The 17,279-nt window shown below is 40.2% G+C and overlaps 1 protein-coding gene across 6 annotated transcripts in view; it reads right to left on the bottom strand.

Moving 5' to 3' along the window:
- bcas3 (BCAS3 microtubule associated cell migration factor) overlaps positions 1–17,279 on the bottom strand; it is a 692,691-nt gene that overhangs the window by 330,120 nt on the left and 345,292 nt on the right. For 5 of the 6 annotated variants that reach the window (XM_033045811.1, XM_033045815.1, XM_033045814.1 and 2 more), the window contains one exon: positions 12,679–12,723. The exons of the other annotated variant lie outside the window; for it this stretch is intronic. In XM_033045811.1, coding sequence (XP_032901702.1) covers positions 12,679–12,723 — 45 coding nt within the window. The remainder of the gene's footprint in view (positions 1–12,678; positions 12,724–17,279) is intronic. 6 annotated transcript variants of the gene reach the window in all.

Raw genomic sequence — 17,279 nt, forward strand, 5'->3', positions numbered from 1 at the left:
GAGAGTTTGTGAACAGATTGCCTTTAGCTAGAATCATCCTCTTAGAATGTACGCCTTCCTTCCATCAACATCCCTCCCAGTAAATCTCTGGCAAGTCCAAAGTGTACCAGGTTTGTTTTCCTGTTTCACCTCCAAATCCAAACACATTCCTGGCTGAGTGCTAATGATAATATAAATACAGTTTGTCCACAAGCCTTTCAAGGTCATGTATTTCTGTGCCATTCGTTAAAATGAATCCAAGACCAAAATATGCCAGTTTCTCCGGATTAAAATGTAAATTTATTAAGTGGCTAACTTGTAAAGGTGAAATATGCAAGAGGGAATCTAGCACAGAGCAGAGTGGAACCAACAAAAACAGGACTAAACAGAACCTCCGATTATTTATATATAAAGGTCTTGCATTTATGTGGTGCCTTTCATGAGCTTCCATATTTCGGTCTCTTCCTCCAGATGGTATGCAATATTGAAGTTCCAGAGAGTGTTATAAAAAGGACACCAACTATATTAACCGCCCAGACTACTTGTCATAAAGACAGCTTTATTGAATGTGGGGAAATATGCACCATGGGATGTCTCAAAACATTTTACAACCAAGTAAATGCCAAATACTTCTCTACTCACTTTACACACATGAATGTGTGGCTAAGCCCAGCTCCAATGCCATCTATAAATTTGTCACAACACCATGGTTGCCAGCTGTATCACATATGGTTAAGAGTCAGTGTACAAGAGAGAGATAGAACAGCTGGTTGAGTGGTGCCATGATAACAACTCTCGCTCAATGTCAACAAGACCAAGAAACTAATTGAAAGGGGAATTTGGGAGAACACTTGCCAGTTTTCATTGGTGGGTCAATGGCGGAAAACATTTCAGATGACCTCTGCTTGGCCCAGTACATTCATGTAATCACAAAGGTGTGAAAGGTGTCACCAAATACTATGACAAACTTCTACAGATAAACTGTAGACAGAATCCTGACTGGTCGTATCATGGTCTGATTCAATCCAACACAAGGGGCTGCAGAGAGTGATGGGCTAAGTCTGGCTCATCATAGGCACAACCCTCCTTACCATCAAAAGCAGGTAAGGCAGCATCTATTATTAAGGATCCTCATCATCTGGGCATGCCCTCTTCTCATTGCTACCATCGGGCAAGAGGTACAAAATCCTGAAATTCCACACCACCAAGTTCAGGAACAGCTACTTTCCTACAACCATCAGATTCTTAAACCAACCTACACAAGCCTATTCCCATCTCAGCAATGCAACACTATGGACAATCTCTTGCACTACCATAGACTTGTTTTTATTTGTATTTTGCAGTTACGTCTTGTTTATGCAGAGTCTTTATTTTTATTGTCTTGCATTATTTACCGTGTGTTATTTAGGTCTTTGTGCCTGCCCTGCTGCTGCTCATTGTACCTGTACCTCACCGTATTTGTACATATGACAATAAACTCAATATGACTTGACTTAATCTAAAAGATAGCAGCTTGGGTGGTGCCACACTTCCTCAGAACTGCGTTGGAGAGCCACTCAACGTCATAAAAAAGCCCTTTACAAGAAAAGGTGCAAGAAGGGTCACCGTCATTTGGCAGACATGCCAGATGTGACTCTGTACACAGATGCTACATTCTGCACTTCATTCTATGGAGCTCGAGTTTGCAACTGAACAACAACCTATGAGGTATTCCCCAAAATCCAAGCGGTCAAAGAATTCTTGAAACTGACCCATCAAATAGCTAATCTTGTCAAAGAGGATTTCAAAATAATGAAAGAACGAATCTCGGAAAATGTAGCTTATTCACCACAAAATGGATCTCATTTAAAATGTTGCTGCACCACATGTGAACATGAAATAAAAGCAATTCTTTGTCAGAGTTAAATTTACGATAGCTATTTTGAATGTCTTTTCAACTTCTGGAAATGATACAGTATTTTCAAAAAATAAAAACCCATTCATCTGGGATGTTTGTGGCAGAGCCTGCACAAGAACATCAAGTGCACTTAATGTCTACCTCAGACATGATCTAATAGCAGACGTTAGTGATGAGCAGCTTGACTTTTTAACAATACGACAACATGTCACGACAACTAAATAGCTAACAGATGCAGGAAGGGACACTCTGTCTGACACTCTGCTACAGTAATTGATTGGACACTCAGAGTGTGAGCAACATGTTATATCAGCCGATTGAAACTATGGCCGCATGGAAGTGGTTAATAACTTGCCATAATAGGATTTACGTGATTGATGGAAGTACTCGTCCAACAAGGATGTCAGTCCTAGTCCTGGCAATACGTAAAACACCTGACAATGTCTGCCATCACTATTAAAAGCACAATGGGATCTACGATAAAATAGTCAGACTTAAATCTATTTTAATATCCATTTCAAAGAACATAGGAACATGACAAATAAGAGCAGGAGTAAATCACAGAGCCCTTCGAGCCTGCTCAGTCACTCATTAAGATCATGGCCTCAGCTCCATTTTCCTGCCTCTTCCCCATGGCCTCAACTCTCATACAAGTCAAAAATCTATTTTGATCTTAAATATATTCAATAATTCTACATCCCCAGCCTTTTGGAATAGAGAACTGCTAAAATTCATGTACCCGATGAAAGATTCTTCCTCATCTCCATCTTAAATGAGCAACTCCACATTCTGAAACGATGTCCCTTAATTGTAGTTTCCACCTCAAATGGAAATATCTTCAATGAAGCCTCCCAGAATCTTAAGCTCACCTTTCATTCTTCCTAATTCCAAAGACTCAACCATTCAGTTAGTTAATCTATTGTGAAGATACACAAAAGGAGTAACTCAGCAGGACAGGCAGCAGCTATGGAGAAAAGGAATGGGTGACGTTTCGGGTCAACCCCTCTTGAAACATCACCCATTCCTTCTCTCCAGAGATGCTGCCTGTCCCGCTGAGTTACTCCAGCCTTTTATGTCTATCTTTTGTTTGAACCCACATCTGTAGTTCCTTCTTACAGTTAATTTATTGTCATGTGTATAGACACAGTTAATCCTCATTATAATGGACCATGGGGGTGAGAGGGGGGGAGGAGTGGTATCCATTATTGCTGATTATCCGCTATAGGTTCCGCAGAGGTCGATGCTGGGGCCGGTACTCTTCACGTATATTAATGATTTGGACCAGGGGATTGAAGACTTTGTGGCCACGTTTGCGGATGATACGAAAATAGGAGGAAGGGCAGGTAGTGTAGAGAAAGCAGGGACTCTGCAGAGGACTTGGACAGGTTGGGAGACTGTTTTCAAAATGGGGAGAGAATCCAGAAATCGGACTTGGGAGTGCTGGTGCAGGATTCCCAAAAGGTTAATCTGCAAGTCGAATCGGTAGCAAAGAAAGCAAACTCAATGCTAGCATTTATTTCAAGAGGGCTTGTATACAAAAACAGGGATGTTATGCTGAGGCTCTATAAGGCACTGGTAAGGCCATATTCGGAATATTGTAAGCAATTTAAGGAAGGATGTGCTGGCTCTGGAGAGGGTCCAGAGGAGGTTTACAAGAATGATCCCAGGAATGAGTAAGTTAACCTATGGTGAGCGTTTGTCAGCACTGGGCCTCTACTTGCAGGAGTTTAGAAGAATGAGGGGGGACATCATTGAAATATACAGAATAGTGAAAGGCTTGGATAGATTGGATGTGGAGAGGATGTTTCCACTAGTGGGAGAGTCTATGACTAGAGGTCATAGCCTCAGAATTAAAGGACATTATTTTAGGAAGGAGATGAGGAGAAATTGCTTTTGTCAGAGGGTAGTGAATCTGGAAAACGGAAGGCTGTGTGTGCCAAGTCAGTGGATATTTTTAAGGCAGAGATAGATAGATTCTTGATTAGTGCAGGTATCAGAGGTTATGGGGAGAAGGCAGGAGAATGGGGTTAGGAGGGAGAGATAGATCAGCCATGACTGAATGGGGGAGTAGCCTTGATGGGCCGAATGGCCTAATTCTACTCCTATCACTTATGACCTTATGATAACCGAGCAAGGTGTTATTATTACATGTAGTTGAAATAAGGAACTGCAGATGATGATCAGTGCATAGAAGGACACAAAGTGCTTGAGTAACTCAGTGGTTCCGGCAACGTCTCTGGAGAACATGGATCGGTGACTTTGGGACCCTTCTTCAGACTGATTCAGTCTGCTGAGTTACTCCAGCATCCCATGTGGTTTCACTGTGAAACTAGCGGGCCCATCCCCATCATCTATACTGCCGTCTGGCGTGCCTCTCCGCTCAGTCCGCTATCAATGACTGGACGCATCCGGCCATTGCACGGCCCCCTCCAGTGTCACAGAACCTATATCCTCCTTGCCTCATGTGCCTCACTCACCGCTCGCTCAAAACCCTCTCACCATCAATTCTTCACACCTCGCATTCTCATACACCTCCATCCTTCCTCGTGCTTCTCCTTCTGACTTGCGTACATTCCTCTCCTAGCTATGTAACCCCAAGAAAAAACTTCAGGAAATCCTTTCCTCTAATCACTGTCCCGTGACTTGCTCAAACATTTCAGTGTTTATTTGATCAGTTCTTATTGCATCGTGACATCCATGCTGAATGCCATGTGTTGGCACAGTCATGGTGGTGACCTCTCCCTCCAAAATCTCAAAGATATTGAGCTGATGCCTCACAGCCCCACATATCCCAGTTCAATCCTGACTGGGTACTGTCTGAATGGATGTTGCCACTCTCCCTGTGACTGCGTGGGTTTCCTCCAAGTGTTCTGGTTTCTTCCACATTCTAAAGATAAATTGTCCCATGTAGGGAGTGGATAGGAAAGTGGGACAATATGGAACTAATACAAACAGGTGATTGATGGGTTAACATGGATTCAGTGGGCCAAAGGACCTAATTATACACTGTATCTCTAGTGAACTATCCTGGACTGCATTTTTGTCTTTATCCTTTGCTGCATTCGTTATTCCAACAAAAATAACATATTTTTCCTCAGAATCCATAAGGTGATTGCTGGTTAGCATGGACGCAATGGGCCAAAGGGCCTAATTACATGCTGTATCTCTATAGTGAACTATCCTGGAAAAAAAAAACAACCTTTTCCTCTCAGATACCATAAATTGCAAACTTTAACATCTCTTGTTATATTGTTAAAAAAATTATATCTCTGTATCGCTCTCTCCATTCACTTTCCTCTGACCCCCACTCATCCAAGTTCCACCCATTTTCATGTATTCATTACCTTTCCTGATCTTCTCCACCCTAATTAGAATGATCAGAGGCCAGTTTCATCCCTCAATATTTCCATTTTAACGAATGATGACCCCAACCTGTTTACGTCTTCTTACCCCAACAACGTCCTCTTCGGTTGCTTCCATCCCCAATTTGTTAGCTGGAGTTCTCACCCCAGACTTTGGATTAGTTTGATCATTTATTTATTTCCTCTTTATTAGTTTCATTTTATATTTTGCTGGTTTCTAAAGCTTGCCTTGCATTCCAACCTATCACTATTCACAGTAATGTTTGTCTTTTCCTTCAGTTTCTTTTGTTGGGCAGAGCGGGATTATCAATCTTCTCAAATCTTTATTTCTCAAAGGAATGTATCGTTATTGAAAATTACAAAATATCAAATGTCTGCAGCTGCTTATCAGTCCTTTTCCCTCTTAATCTGATTTACCAGTCCACTTTAGCAAACCCTGTATTCATACCAAAGTTTTGATCATGGGTTTTTAAACTTCTTATTCTCAAAATGAATACAAAATTCTTTAAAGTTGAGATCACGCTCTTTTCCCCCGAGATCATAAATTAATTATCTGTCATTGCGTATGATCAGATATAAAGTAACCAGTGTAGGAAGGAACTGCAGATGCTGGTTTACACCGAAGATGGTCGCAAATGGATGGAGTAACTCAGCGAGTCAGGCAGCATCTCTGGAGAAAAGGAATAGATGACGTTTTGGGTTGAGACCCTTCCTCAGACCTTAAAATAGTTTGTTCACTGTTAATTCCACGATATTTTGTTCTAAGAAACTGTCGTGAATAAAAACTGAACTGATCCATAAGACTGTCAATTTGTTTTGTTCAATCTACTCTACGGTTTTAAAATCGCATATATATTTCAAGCCCCCATGATGTCTTAATTTACACTCTTGTTCTCGAATACGATTACTTTCCTTTTCCTGCTTCTTATTTCCACCCAAAGTGATCTCATTGCTGGATCTCCTGGACCAAGATTGTTTCTCATTACTACACTAATCTAATATTTTATTCATAGAGCTACCTGCATCCTTTAGTTTCCTGCCTATCCTTCCATTATTTTCTTTGTGACGATTTAGTTTGGTACAATTTTAGAACTTGTCAAGTGATTTCCTTTCACATAATTCAGGGGAAATGGATTTTCTTCCAGGAATTTAGTTTGGCTCTGTTGAGACACTCACCACTTACGCCTATAGGTCACGATAATGTACATGAGAGCAGTGGAACAAATTACATTTGTGTGTCTGGAGTCACATTTTGATCAAACCGAGCATGCCCGATTTCCATCCCATCCAATTAAGCAGATGAGTTCCACACAAATGGGATTGTTTCAAGATTGCCATTACCAATGCAGGCCTTGAATTCAAGACTGACTTAATTACTTTAAAACAAGTTTCTTAGCCATCTTGGTGCAAACTTGTTACTTTCAACGAACAGTCCTGTACTTTGGATGGTAGCCCTACACTTAATGACTAAATAAAAACTCTTCTTCAATGTAATAACTATGAACTTCTATGGTTCGTCTTTGGTTGCACTGAGGAATTCGGATTTTGCACTAGTACTATGGTTATTAATTTATAGAATTTTTAAAAATTATATATTATGTTGTACATTGCATTTACGGGCCTTTTTGTATGAAATGGCAAGATCATGAATACCACCCTAAATATAAGGTTCCTTGCCAAATTCTTAGTTATTAAGATGAATGTTTTACAGAGCATCAGCCAAACCTTCTCCTCTTTCCGCCAATAAATTTGACTTCAGCTCCTCTTGGCTTAACTTCCCCTGTGGACGTTTGCAAATTATTCACAATACATGCGTATCAACATGGTAGAAATAAGCAACTGCAGATGCTGGTTTACAAAAAAAGGATATAAAGTGCTGGAGTGATGATCAGGCAAAATCCCTGGAGAATGATAAGTGATGTTTTGGGTCGGGACAGACTGATTGTGGGAGGGGGTTGCCCCTTCTCTCTTCCTGCTTTCTTTCGCCCTTCCTACAATCAATCCGATGAAGGGTCCCAACCCAAAAGTCACCAATCCATGTTCTCCTGGGATGCTGCCTGACCCGCTGAGTTATTCTTGACTTTATGTCTTTACTACATAGTGTTTACCTTTTTTAAGGTCACACAGAAAGTCACACATTACAATTGAGTTTTAATGTACTGGAGATTACATTCCCTTGAATGGGCCACAGGTTGCTGATTTTGGAAAATTTCAATCATTGACAAAAATAATTGACATCTATATCCAATCAATTCACAGAAAACAGATAAAAATGAAAGTTAAAAATGTAAATGATAGAAACTCAAAACAAAAGTAGAAAGGGTTGGAAACCCACAGCAGACAGCACCCATAAAGAAAATGATAAACTGAGAGATAAGCAACCATTTAAACTTGATTTGCTTATGTTGTCAATTTACATAGCTGAGAAAGTTGAAACTAAAAGCATTTCAAATGTATTCTTTATAGTAGTTGATCTGAATTGTAGATGTCTTGTATTTTTTAATTTACTCCGATTGTTACAGTGAGACCAGACTTTATTTAAAGGGCCCAACTATAATCCAGTCATTCACTGTTTTCAAACCCTGAGTTCTTGCTCCGCCTATAGATATTATATTATGCCAAATGGAGCGAAGGAATAGGTGACATTTTGGGTCGAGACCCTCAGAAGGGTCTCGACCTGAAACGTCACCTATTTCTCCGCTCCATAGATGCTGCCTCACCCGCTGAGTTTCTCCAGCAATTTTGTCTACCTTCGATTCTTCCAGCATCTGCAGTTCTTTCTTAAATATTATACCAAATAATATTTTTCACTCTCTTATGCTCTTATTTTCCATTTAGTGAGTAGTTTTCCTTATACGTCATTTGATTTTTGTTTAATCTAAAACGGATATTCTGCAAAAATCTTAACAACATCATAAAATGTGTTAATATCTGGCCACATTCTATCATTTCCAGCTGTGGTATAAAAACGATAGCAGTTTTTTTAATATGTTCATCGAGGTCAAGATCATGAAACAGAACTTTATATCCACATTCCTTCATAGCATGTGAGAAAGCAGTGACTTAAAAATAATCAAACATATCGGCAAAGAATTAAATGGTGGAATAATGGCAATCACTTAAAGGATTAAGCTGCTCATGAGTGACGGCACCAAATACCAGAAACCATTTTGTGTTTTTTTGTTAACCTGCAACTATTTATTTACTATCTGTTCATGAATATCTCAATTTATAAGTGAAACTAGCACAAGGACATACATTTAAGGTAAGAGGGGAAAGACTTAATAGGAACCTGAGGGGCAACCTCTTCACACAGGTTGCTGGGTAAATGGAACAAGCTGCCAGAGGAGGTAGTTGAAGCAAGTACTATAACAAGATTTAAAAGACATTTGGACAAATACATGGATAGGAAAGGTTTAAAGTGATAAGAGTCCCAAACAGGGACAGGTGGAACTGGTGTGGATGGGGCGTATTGGTCGGCATGGGCAAGTTTTCAGGTTACAGCTTGAGTTTGCAAGCTAGCACAAACATTGATAATGATCTAAAATCATTTAACAAAGTCTCCTGGTTTCTTTTGATGCATTTGTGGATGAACAAAAACAGAATGCTGCAAGTGCCCCGATCATCTGTTCTGTAGCTTCAGTGTGTCACCTGTTCATCGTCCTTGCCTAAGACATTGGCAACAAAATTATAGGTTTGCACCCAAACCTGCTGAGCACTAAATTAGAGGCGTTCCACAGGTGGTCAATGTGACCTGTTAGCCAAACAGTATGGGAGTAAAATAATAAATGGAAGGTTGAGCTAATTCTAATCCAACTATTGCTATGTCAAATTAGTGATTTTTATACATGAACAGAATGTTGGTGTTGCTAAGGGCAACATTCATTGGCCTGCCCCAATTGCCTTTGAGCCAACTTCTTGAAATTCTGCAGTCATGATGGTAACTTGCTGTGTAAAGGCGATCACTCATGTCAAGGACAGAATGATATTTAAGGAATCACTTTTAAGTGCCCCTTCTATTTAGCACTTCCTGCACCTCTTATCTTTCCTAGGTTCTCCTCCATTCCTGGCTCTCAGTAGATGGGCCTTGGGTGCCTGGGCAGTTGGTGGTGTAGACAGTACTGAAGAATCCACATGTGCCATGGTTATCAAGTTGCTGGACATCCTCTGTTCTTTACATATGCAGCCTTTCTATTTGACTACGAGTCTCTGTTGGATCTTTGCCTCCAGATGCCTGTAGATCAATTCCTTTTCCTTTGAGGCTTGCTGGAATTTCTCTAGTCGAACTTCTTACATTTGCAGTTAATCAGGTCTCTGTTTGCGTGCTTATGGCCAATGGATATTGATGATGAGAGACATGGGGATGGTAATGTTATTGAATGTCAAGGCTTCCTCATTTTGGGAATCGTCATTGCCTGGCTTTCCTATGGGGTGTGAGTCATTCTTTTACTGAAGATTTGCAAATTGAATCAAAAATTGCTCACTGATGGTTGCGTATCCCCACTGATGATAGAAGGAATGTCATTGATGAAGCAGCTGAAGATGGCTGGGCCTTGATCACTAAACTGAGAAACTCCCGTAGTGATATCTTGTGGCTCCGACTACCACAATCATTTTCTATTAGCAGAGGAATGGCTCCAGCAACTGGAGTGTTCTCTCTTTGGTGCTCATTGACTTTGGATTTACCATGGCTCCTTATGCCACACTCAATCAAGCACTGCCTTGATTTTAAGAGCAATCACTCTCACATCAGTTTTGCAATTCAGCTCTTCAATCCATGTTTGTATCAAGAATGTGTTAAAATCTGAAGCCAAATGGTCTTGGTGAAATCTAAACTGAGAATTGGTGAGCAGGTTATTGGTGAGTAAATGTCACTTGATAGCATTGTCAATATCAATTGTGGTGATGATTGAAAATAGACTTTTTAAGCAGTAATTAGCCAGACTGGATTTGCCCTGCTTTTTGTATCATAGATGGGCAATATTCCACCTTGTTGATTGCACTCAAAACAGCAGAGGCTATGGAAGCAGAAAACATGACATTATGGTAAATATACTGGAATAGCTTTGCTCGAAGCACAGCTGGTTCTGGAATGCAGGTCCTCGGCACTACACCTAGGATGTTGTCTGGTACCATAGCCTTTGCTGTATTCAGTGGACTCAGTTGTTCTCTATATTTTGTAGAGTGATTCAAATGGGCTGGAGATTGGCTTCTGTGGTAGAGGGGTTCTGAGATGGGAGCTAAGAAGAATCTTATGTTCAGCACTTCTGGATAAAGTTACAAATGCTTCAGCTTTTTCTCCTACCCGCCTGCTGGGCTTTGCCATTGTTGAGGACAGAGATGTTCTCGGAGAAGTTCTTGTCCTCCCATCAGTTGTTTAATTGACCACCACCGTTCATGATGAGATGCATTAAGGCTGCAGAGTTTTCACATGATCTGTGTGTTGTGAAATCACTTAGCTCTGTCAAGAAATGAATGCAGGTAGTCTCTGTAGCTTCATTAGGCTGGCACTTTATTATTTCCAGGCCTGCCTGATAGCATTCATGGCATGTCCTTCTGCATTCCTCACTGAGCCAGTGGTGATATCTCATGTTTGAGACCAAAGGTAGGGTGAGGAAAATTCCAGGCCTTTAGATTACAAACTGTGGAGTGTTCATTCTTGCTGCTGCTGATAATCCCACAGAGCTCCATGGATGCCCTGTTTGAGCTGCCAAATCTGTTCTGAGTATTTCCCATTTAGCACATATATAGAGCCACAAAACACAATGGAGGCTCTCCTCTAATGTATCTCCCCAAGCACTGTGAGTTGATCACTTCCAAGAATTATTTAATGAGAAAATGCATCTTCCACAGGTGGATTGGTGAACATGAACATGAATTTGAGTAGGATTATTTCTCACATTGGTTCCGACACAACTTTCCAAAGACAATCTGGAAAGAAAGTGTTTCAAGAGTTACCCAGCTTGATCTGTGGTGTTGCTATCAAGCCACTCATGGCGATGGATACCGAGGATCCCCACTCAGAATACTTATGGTTTTTCAGTACAGCTTTGTGCAACATGGGGACCACTCCATCATCAGCTTGAGGGGGAGGGAGGGGAGAGGGAGGAGGTGGTATTGTGATGGAGCAATCTGATTTGTTGAGTTCATCCCATACCGATTGACATTGACGGATTTGTCATCTGGAGGAATAACTCGTGAGTGAATAACTCAGACATCTGTCATTACCAGAAGCCGATGCAAAGCAAGCCAAATAGGAGATATAATGCATGTTGTCCTACTGTACAGCCTCCGCCAGGGATGTATTGGTACTGTAGAAGTATAAGTTGACTAAGTTTGGGATAAAGGCCTGTTATATCTTGTGAAGATTGGTTAAAATGCCATTTATGGCCATATAATCTGCTAATACTTCCTGAGTAGACTTTCAGATAAAATGACGTAAGAGAAGACTGCAGACACTTGTGGAACCATATGTATAGAAGAGTCACTAAGGGAGACATTAGTCCTCAGTCTCATGGCGGATGCGTAGCAGAGTGGCATTGAACTCCACTTCTGATGTCAGAATGCAAGTACAACATGCAAATGTGACAGTGACATATATTTAACAGGTGACCCAAGATTAAGTTCAACCACATCACCATCAGGACGGAGTGTTTGTTGGGACAATTTTGAGGCAACTTGATTCTGTCTCATGTTTTACCTACACTCGGGAGTTTACTGGGTCACATTATGTAATCCATGCTGATCATGCTCTTGGAATATTGAATAGGCCATATAAATAGGGACCTCACCCTGCATCAAACCTAAACTATACCTGGAAAACAAAGACATTCCCATTAATAACCGTATAAAATAGAAAGAATGGCTGTACGTGGTGAATGGATTAACTTGCAGAGGAAGTCTGGAGCCAATATCCTGAGCCTCCAAGGTATTACACAGAATGATGTGGACTTCTGAAAGTAAGTGGGGGAGATAATAGAAGAATTTGGAAAAATACATGTTAAATATTGAGATTAAGATACCAGAAAATGTTATACTCTATATTGGAAGTAATCTTCTAACTTTGGCAACTTAATATTGGTCCATACAGATGTATAACACAGGATGAAATGTGCTTCAATAAATTGTATTTAACATCAAAAGCACTATAAAATGGCCACTTCCAGAATAAGCAAATGAAAGGGGACTGCTTGAACCTTTTGTTGTATTTTCATCTGTATCCTCTTGTAATTTGCACATTCTGTTCCAATTTTGAATTACTATTCAATCACAGTTACAGCTGTTTCTGGTTCTTTGGTGCCTGCATTTACCGAGTAGCCCATGCAAATACTTTATACAAGGGAAGAACTAATGGGGGGGGATACATTGACTTCATTAACTCAAGCAATGCTGTACAAAGGATGCAGTGCAGGCATGCTGGGATTGTTTTTGGAAACTCACCATGGAGCTTTTAGGGAAAAACATCCTGCCCCAAACAGGTAAGGTCTTCAGTGAGGGGGGGAAAGAGATACAAATATAGAATTAATCAATCAATAAAAAGAAAACACGCCTTTAAACGGTCCAATTTGAAATAAAATGTTGTACACACGTTATCATTTCACTGAGATTCAACAATTAGGGAAAGAAAATGCAAATACTTATTTAAAAATAAGTCAAAAACTGGAAAAGGCCGGAAATGCATCTTTGCTTTGGATAACAAACTGGCACAGTTGGAAATCTATCATCAAATTTAGTACATTCCTGACCGAGTCTTGAGAAATCTGCTCAGATAGTTTCACTGCATCTGATATGCGGTGGATTCTGTTTACACATCCCACTCCCACAGAATTACACAAGACCAACTTGTATCTTTTTAACAGTTAGATTCAACCCACTTTGTTATAATTAACAACAAATACCAACTGAAACAATCAACGGTCTTGGTTTCATATGCTTATAGGTCTGTTAAGTATTTCCAGCATTTTCTCTCATGTCATTAAAATCAGATTTTTATCCATTTTTAAAACTGACAGTACAAACCGGATAATGATTCATTTTGGACATGTGTTGTGGTGCACTGTAATCTAGGTATGTTACGAGGCAGCATGTATCTGAGGCTGGGCCGTTGCCGGAGGAGTTCATGTTTACAGGATGACGCTCATGTTTATTTGCCCTGGGTCTAAGATGAGTGGAACAACTGCATAAATGGAGTTGATCTCCTGTATACAAATGTGATGTTTATGGAACACAATTTTATGTTATGTGTGCTGTAAACCTGGATTTGTTCCATTTGAAATGCTGTTGTTCAACCATTTTTGTCTTCAACATCTAGCAATTTTACACATCTTCATTCCCAAGAAGGACAAGGTGTTAGGACATTTCTTGAAATGGCACCACTGATCTTTATTCAATTAACAAAGGGGCCAAAGGATTGGATTAATCAGTTTTATCAGTTCATTTCCCTCACTTACACCCGAACTAGGAAGTCACCATAAATTACCCACTGTTTACTTGGGGGGGGAGAGGAGGGGCAGGTAGTGCTTGTACAAACAAACAAGTAACTTGAAGGCACTTTTGTATTCTAATTGTTCTCGTCACAGTGTTCTAGTTTTAAGAAAGCTTGCATCAAGGTAGGTTGGAGGGCAAATGTTAACATGTGCAATACTACAGTATTCTGCAACTCCTGAGAGCTGGGATCTTCAGCATGCTATCACTGAAGACTACAGTGAAGACATTATTCCTGCTACTGGAGGGCCTATTGGAAGTATTTCATCTACACTGCAGCCTCAAAAGGTTATGCTACATCTAATTTTGTTTTCAGTTCAGAAATACAACATGGAAACAGGCCCTTCGGCCCACTGAGTCCACGCTGACCATTGATCACCTATTCACACTAGTTTTATGTTATCCCACATTGTCATTCACTCCCTACACACCAAGGGCAATTTACAGAGGACAGTTAACCTACAAACCCATATGTCCTGGGATGAGAGAGATATATCCGAAGCTCGAGGAGGAATCCCACATGGTCAGGAGGAGAACATGCAAACTCCACACATAAAACACCAGAGGTCAGGATCGAACACGGGTCTCTGGCATCGTGAGGCAGCAGCTCCACCAGCTGTGCCAATGTGCTGCCAAAAAGCTGTTCTTTCAAGGCACACTGTTTTCTTAAGCTAGGTTATCTGAAATCAATTTCAAAAATCAACATCAGCCATCAGAGTTTGGGCAAATGAGTCAATATATAAAAAACATCCTTTGAACGTATTCATTTTTCTCTCTTTGAAAGACTTTCATTTGAAAACACCATTAAGAATCCAGAAGGCAATAGATATTAGCTGCAACATACGATGATGAATTATGCAAGCATCAGTAACAATGGGAGATGGGAGACTAGGCTATCCTTTGAAACTACCTCTTGTAATGAAATGCCTGGACGGAATGAGATGCTAGAATTAGGTATGTTGCAAAACTTACCTTCAGCGGCGCTGCAGTTCTGCCGCTGCCTGTGTGTGCGACTTTGGCGCCTTTGAGAGGGGGACGGGTTTAAAACGCGATTTTCTCTAGGCTGTTGAAATCGATGTTGTTCAGCCTACTTAGTTGCTGATGAAAAATCGCTGCGAAATTCGTTCGCTGCAGGTATTTTTAAACTAAATTGGGTTATTTAATTGTTATAGTAGATTAAAAATCATCCTCTAAAGCCACGAACCCCGACAACGGGACGGATCTCATGTAGGGGACAAGGCAAGGTAGGTTGTTTATTTTTACATTAAAAAGGGCTTCTTAAGATCCCTTTATACAAAAATTTATGTTGTGAGTAGGTGACTTGGGGGCCCATTTAATCCCGCAGTATCTTTCATGCCGACATGGGGTACAAATTCACCGCAATGGCAGCGTTCTAAACCAGCGCGTTCCACAGAATCCCACTGGCAAGCTGATTTATATGGCCATTAATTTACAGCAATTGAACACTAAATCCCTTCCATTTGGCCTATAAATTAATGTCAATGAGATTTAAAAATCATGTTTTATTGTGAATTCTTGTGTGAATGTTCTTTGGACACTTAGGCTATTTAAAAATGTTAATCTTTCCTTAAGAAATGGATAGATGTTTAGATCTGGTAATTGAATTTTGGAATTAGCTACAATTGGGTAACTAACTAATTATATGCTTAAAAAAATAGGTAATCCAAGTAGGATTGTTTAATATTTGTTTCAGAATGCTTCAATCTATAATAACTGAAAATATTTCAGTTCTCTTAATTTTTAATAAAGTTATGGGCTTTAGACTGTCCTCGATCACAGCTTTTGTGTTAAGTCAATGGAAAATCAATAGGGAACAAGATGCTAACTTCCGAGTATGAAAATGGCCATAACATTTTTAATACTGAAGATATGAAAGTGAATTAGTTGTCAAATTAAACTTCTTTTTATGCTTTATCTGATGGGATAAATTGCAGACGATTTTTAAAATCTCAACATTTTGTAACATTGCTACTAGAATCCACTGCGTTATTTCTCAGGATCTTGCCCTTTTCATTGGCAAAAGATCTTTCAAGCCATTGGAAAATTGTTAGTTAATGCTTTGTTGAAGAAGATTGTGTTACACAAAATCACCAAATTTTATAAGTAAATTTCATTTCTGAATTTAGTCTGTCTCAATGCCATTGCTTCCAACCATCTTAAGTCAGTGTGCAAGAATAATCAGTTAAACTTTATTCTGAAGCACACAGTATTACACCAATAGAATAAAATAATGGCTGTTGGTTCAAAAATAAGACACATAATCAAGTAACATTATGCCTTTGTGTGCACATCATAATGTAAAAATCACCCTAAAATAATTCCTAAACAGGTTTTGAATCTTAGCCTCATTTTAGCATTATAAACTGTTCAAGTTTTGTTATTGCATCTTATAACTTAAATGAGAGACTTTCATTCAATAACCAATGTTTCCCCATTATCTTCTATTTAATTAAAATGTGATAATTAACTTTTAAGCCCATTGGTGAGGAGATTGAATCATTGATTTTAACACCGTCGAAGGAGGTCTTCAACATGTCATTTTTTCAAACTCTTCTAAACTCGCCAATTAGGTCGCCCAAATGGGACAGCCCCGACAATAGACAATAGGTGCAGGAGTAGGCCATTCGGCCCTTCGAGCCAGCACCGCCATTCAATGTGATCATGGCTGATCATCTCCAATCAGTACCCCGTTCCTGCCTCCTCCCCATATCCCCTGACTCCACTATCTTTAAGAGCCCTATCTAGCTCTCTCTTGAAAGTATCCAGAGAACCGGCCTCCACCGCCCTCTGAGGCAGAGAATTCCACAGACTCACAACTCTTTGTGAGAAAAAGTGTTTCCTCGTCTCCGTTCTAAATGGTTTACCCCTTATTCTTAATCTGTGGCCCCTGGTTCTGGACTCCCCCAACACCGGGAACATGTTTCCTGCCTCTAGCGTGTGCAAACCCTTAACAATCTTATATGTTTCAATAAGATATCCTCTCATCCTTCTAAACTCCACAGTGTACAAGCCCAGCCGCTCCATTCTCTCAGCATATGACAGTCCTGCCATCCCGGGAATTAACCTTGTAAACCTACGCTGCACTCCCTCAATAGCAAGAATGTCCTTCCTCAAATTAGGGGACCAAAACTGCACACAATACTCCAGGTGTGGTCTCACTAAGGACCTCTTTGCTCCTATACTCAACTCCTCGTGTTATAATGGCCAACATGCCATTCGCTTTCTTCACGGTCTGCTGTACCTGCATGCTTACTTTCATAGACTGATGAACAAGGACCCCCAGATCCTGTTGTACTTCCCCTTTTCCCAACTTGATGCCATTTAGATAGTAATCTGCCTTCCTGTTTTTTATATCAAAGTGGATAACCTCACATTTACCCATATTAAACTTCATCTGCCATGCATCTGCCCACTCCCCCAACCTGTCCAAGTCACCCTGCATTCTCATAGCATCCTCCTCACAGTTCACACTGCCACCCAGCTTTGTGTCATCTGCAAATTTGCTAATGTTACTTTGAATCCCTTCATCTAAATCA

Source organism: Amblyraja radiata, chromosome 28 (assembly GCF_010909765.2).
Source record: "Amblyraja radiata isolate CabotCenter1 chromosome 28, sAmbRad1.1.pri, whole genome shotgun sequence".
Lineage (NCBI taxonomy): Eukaryota > Metazoa > Chordata > Chondrichthyes > Rajiformes > Rajidae > Amblyraja > Amblyraja radiata.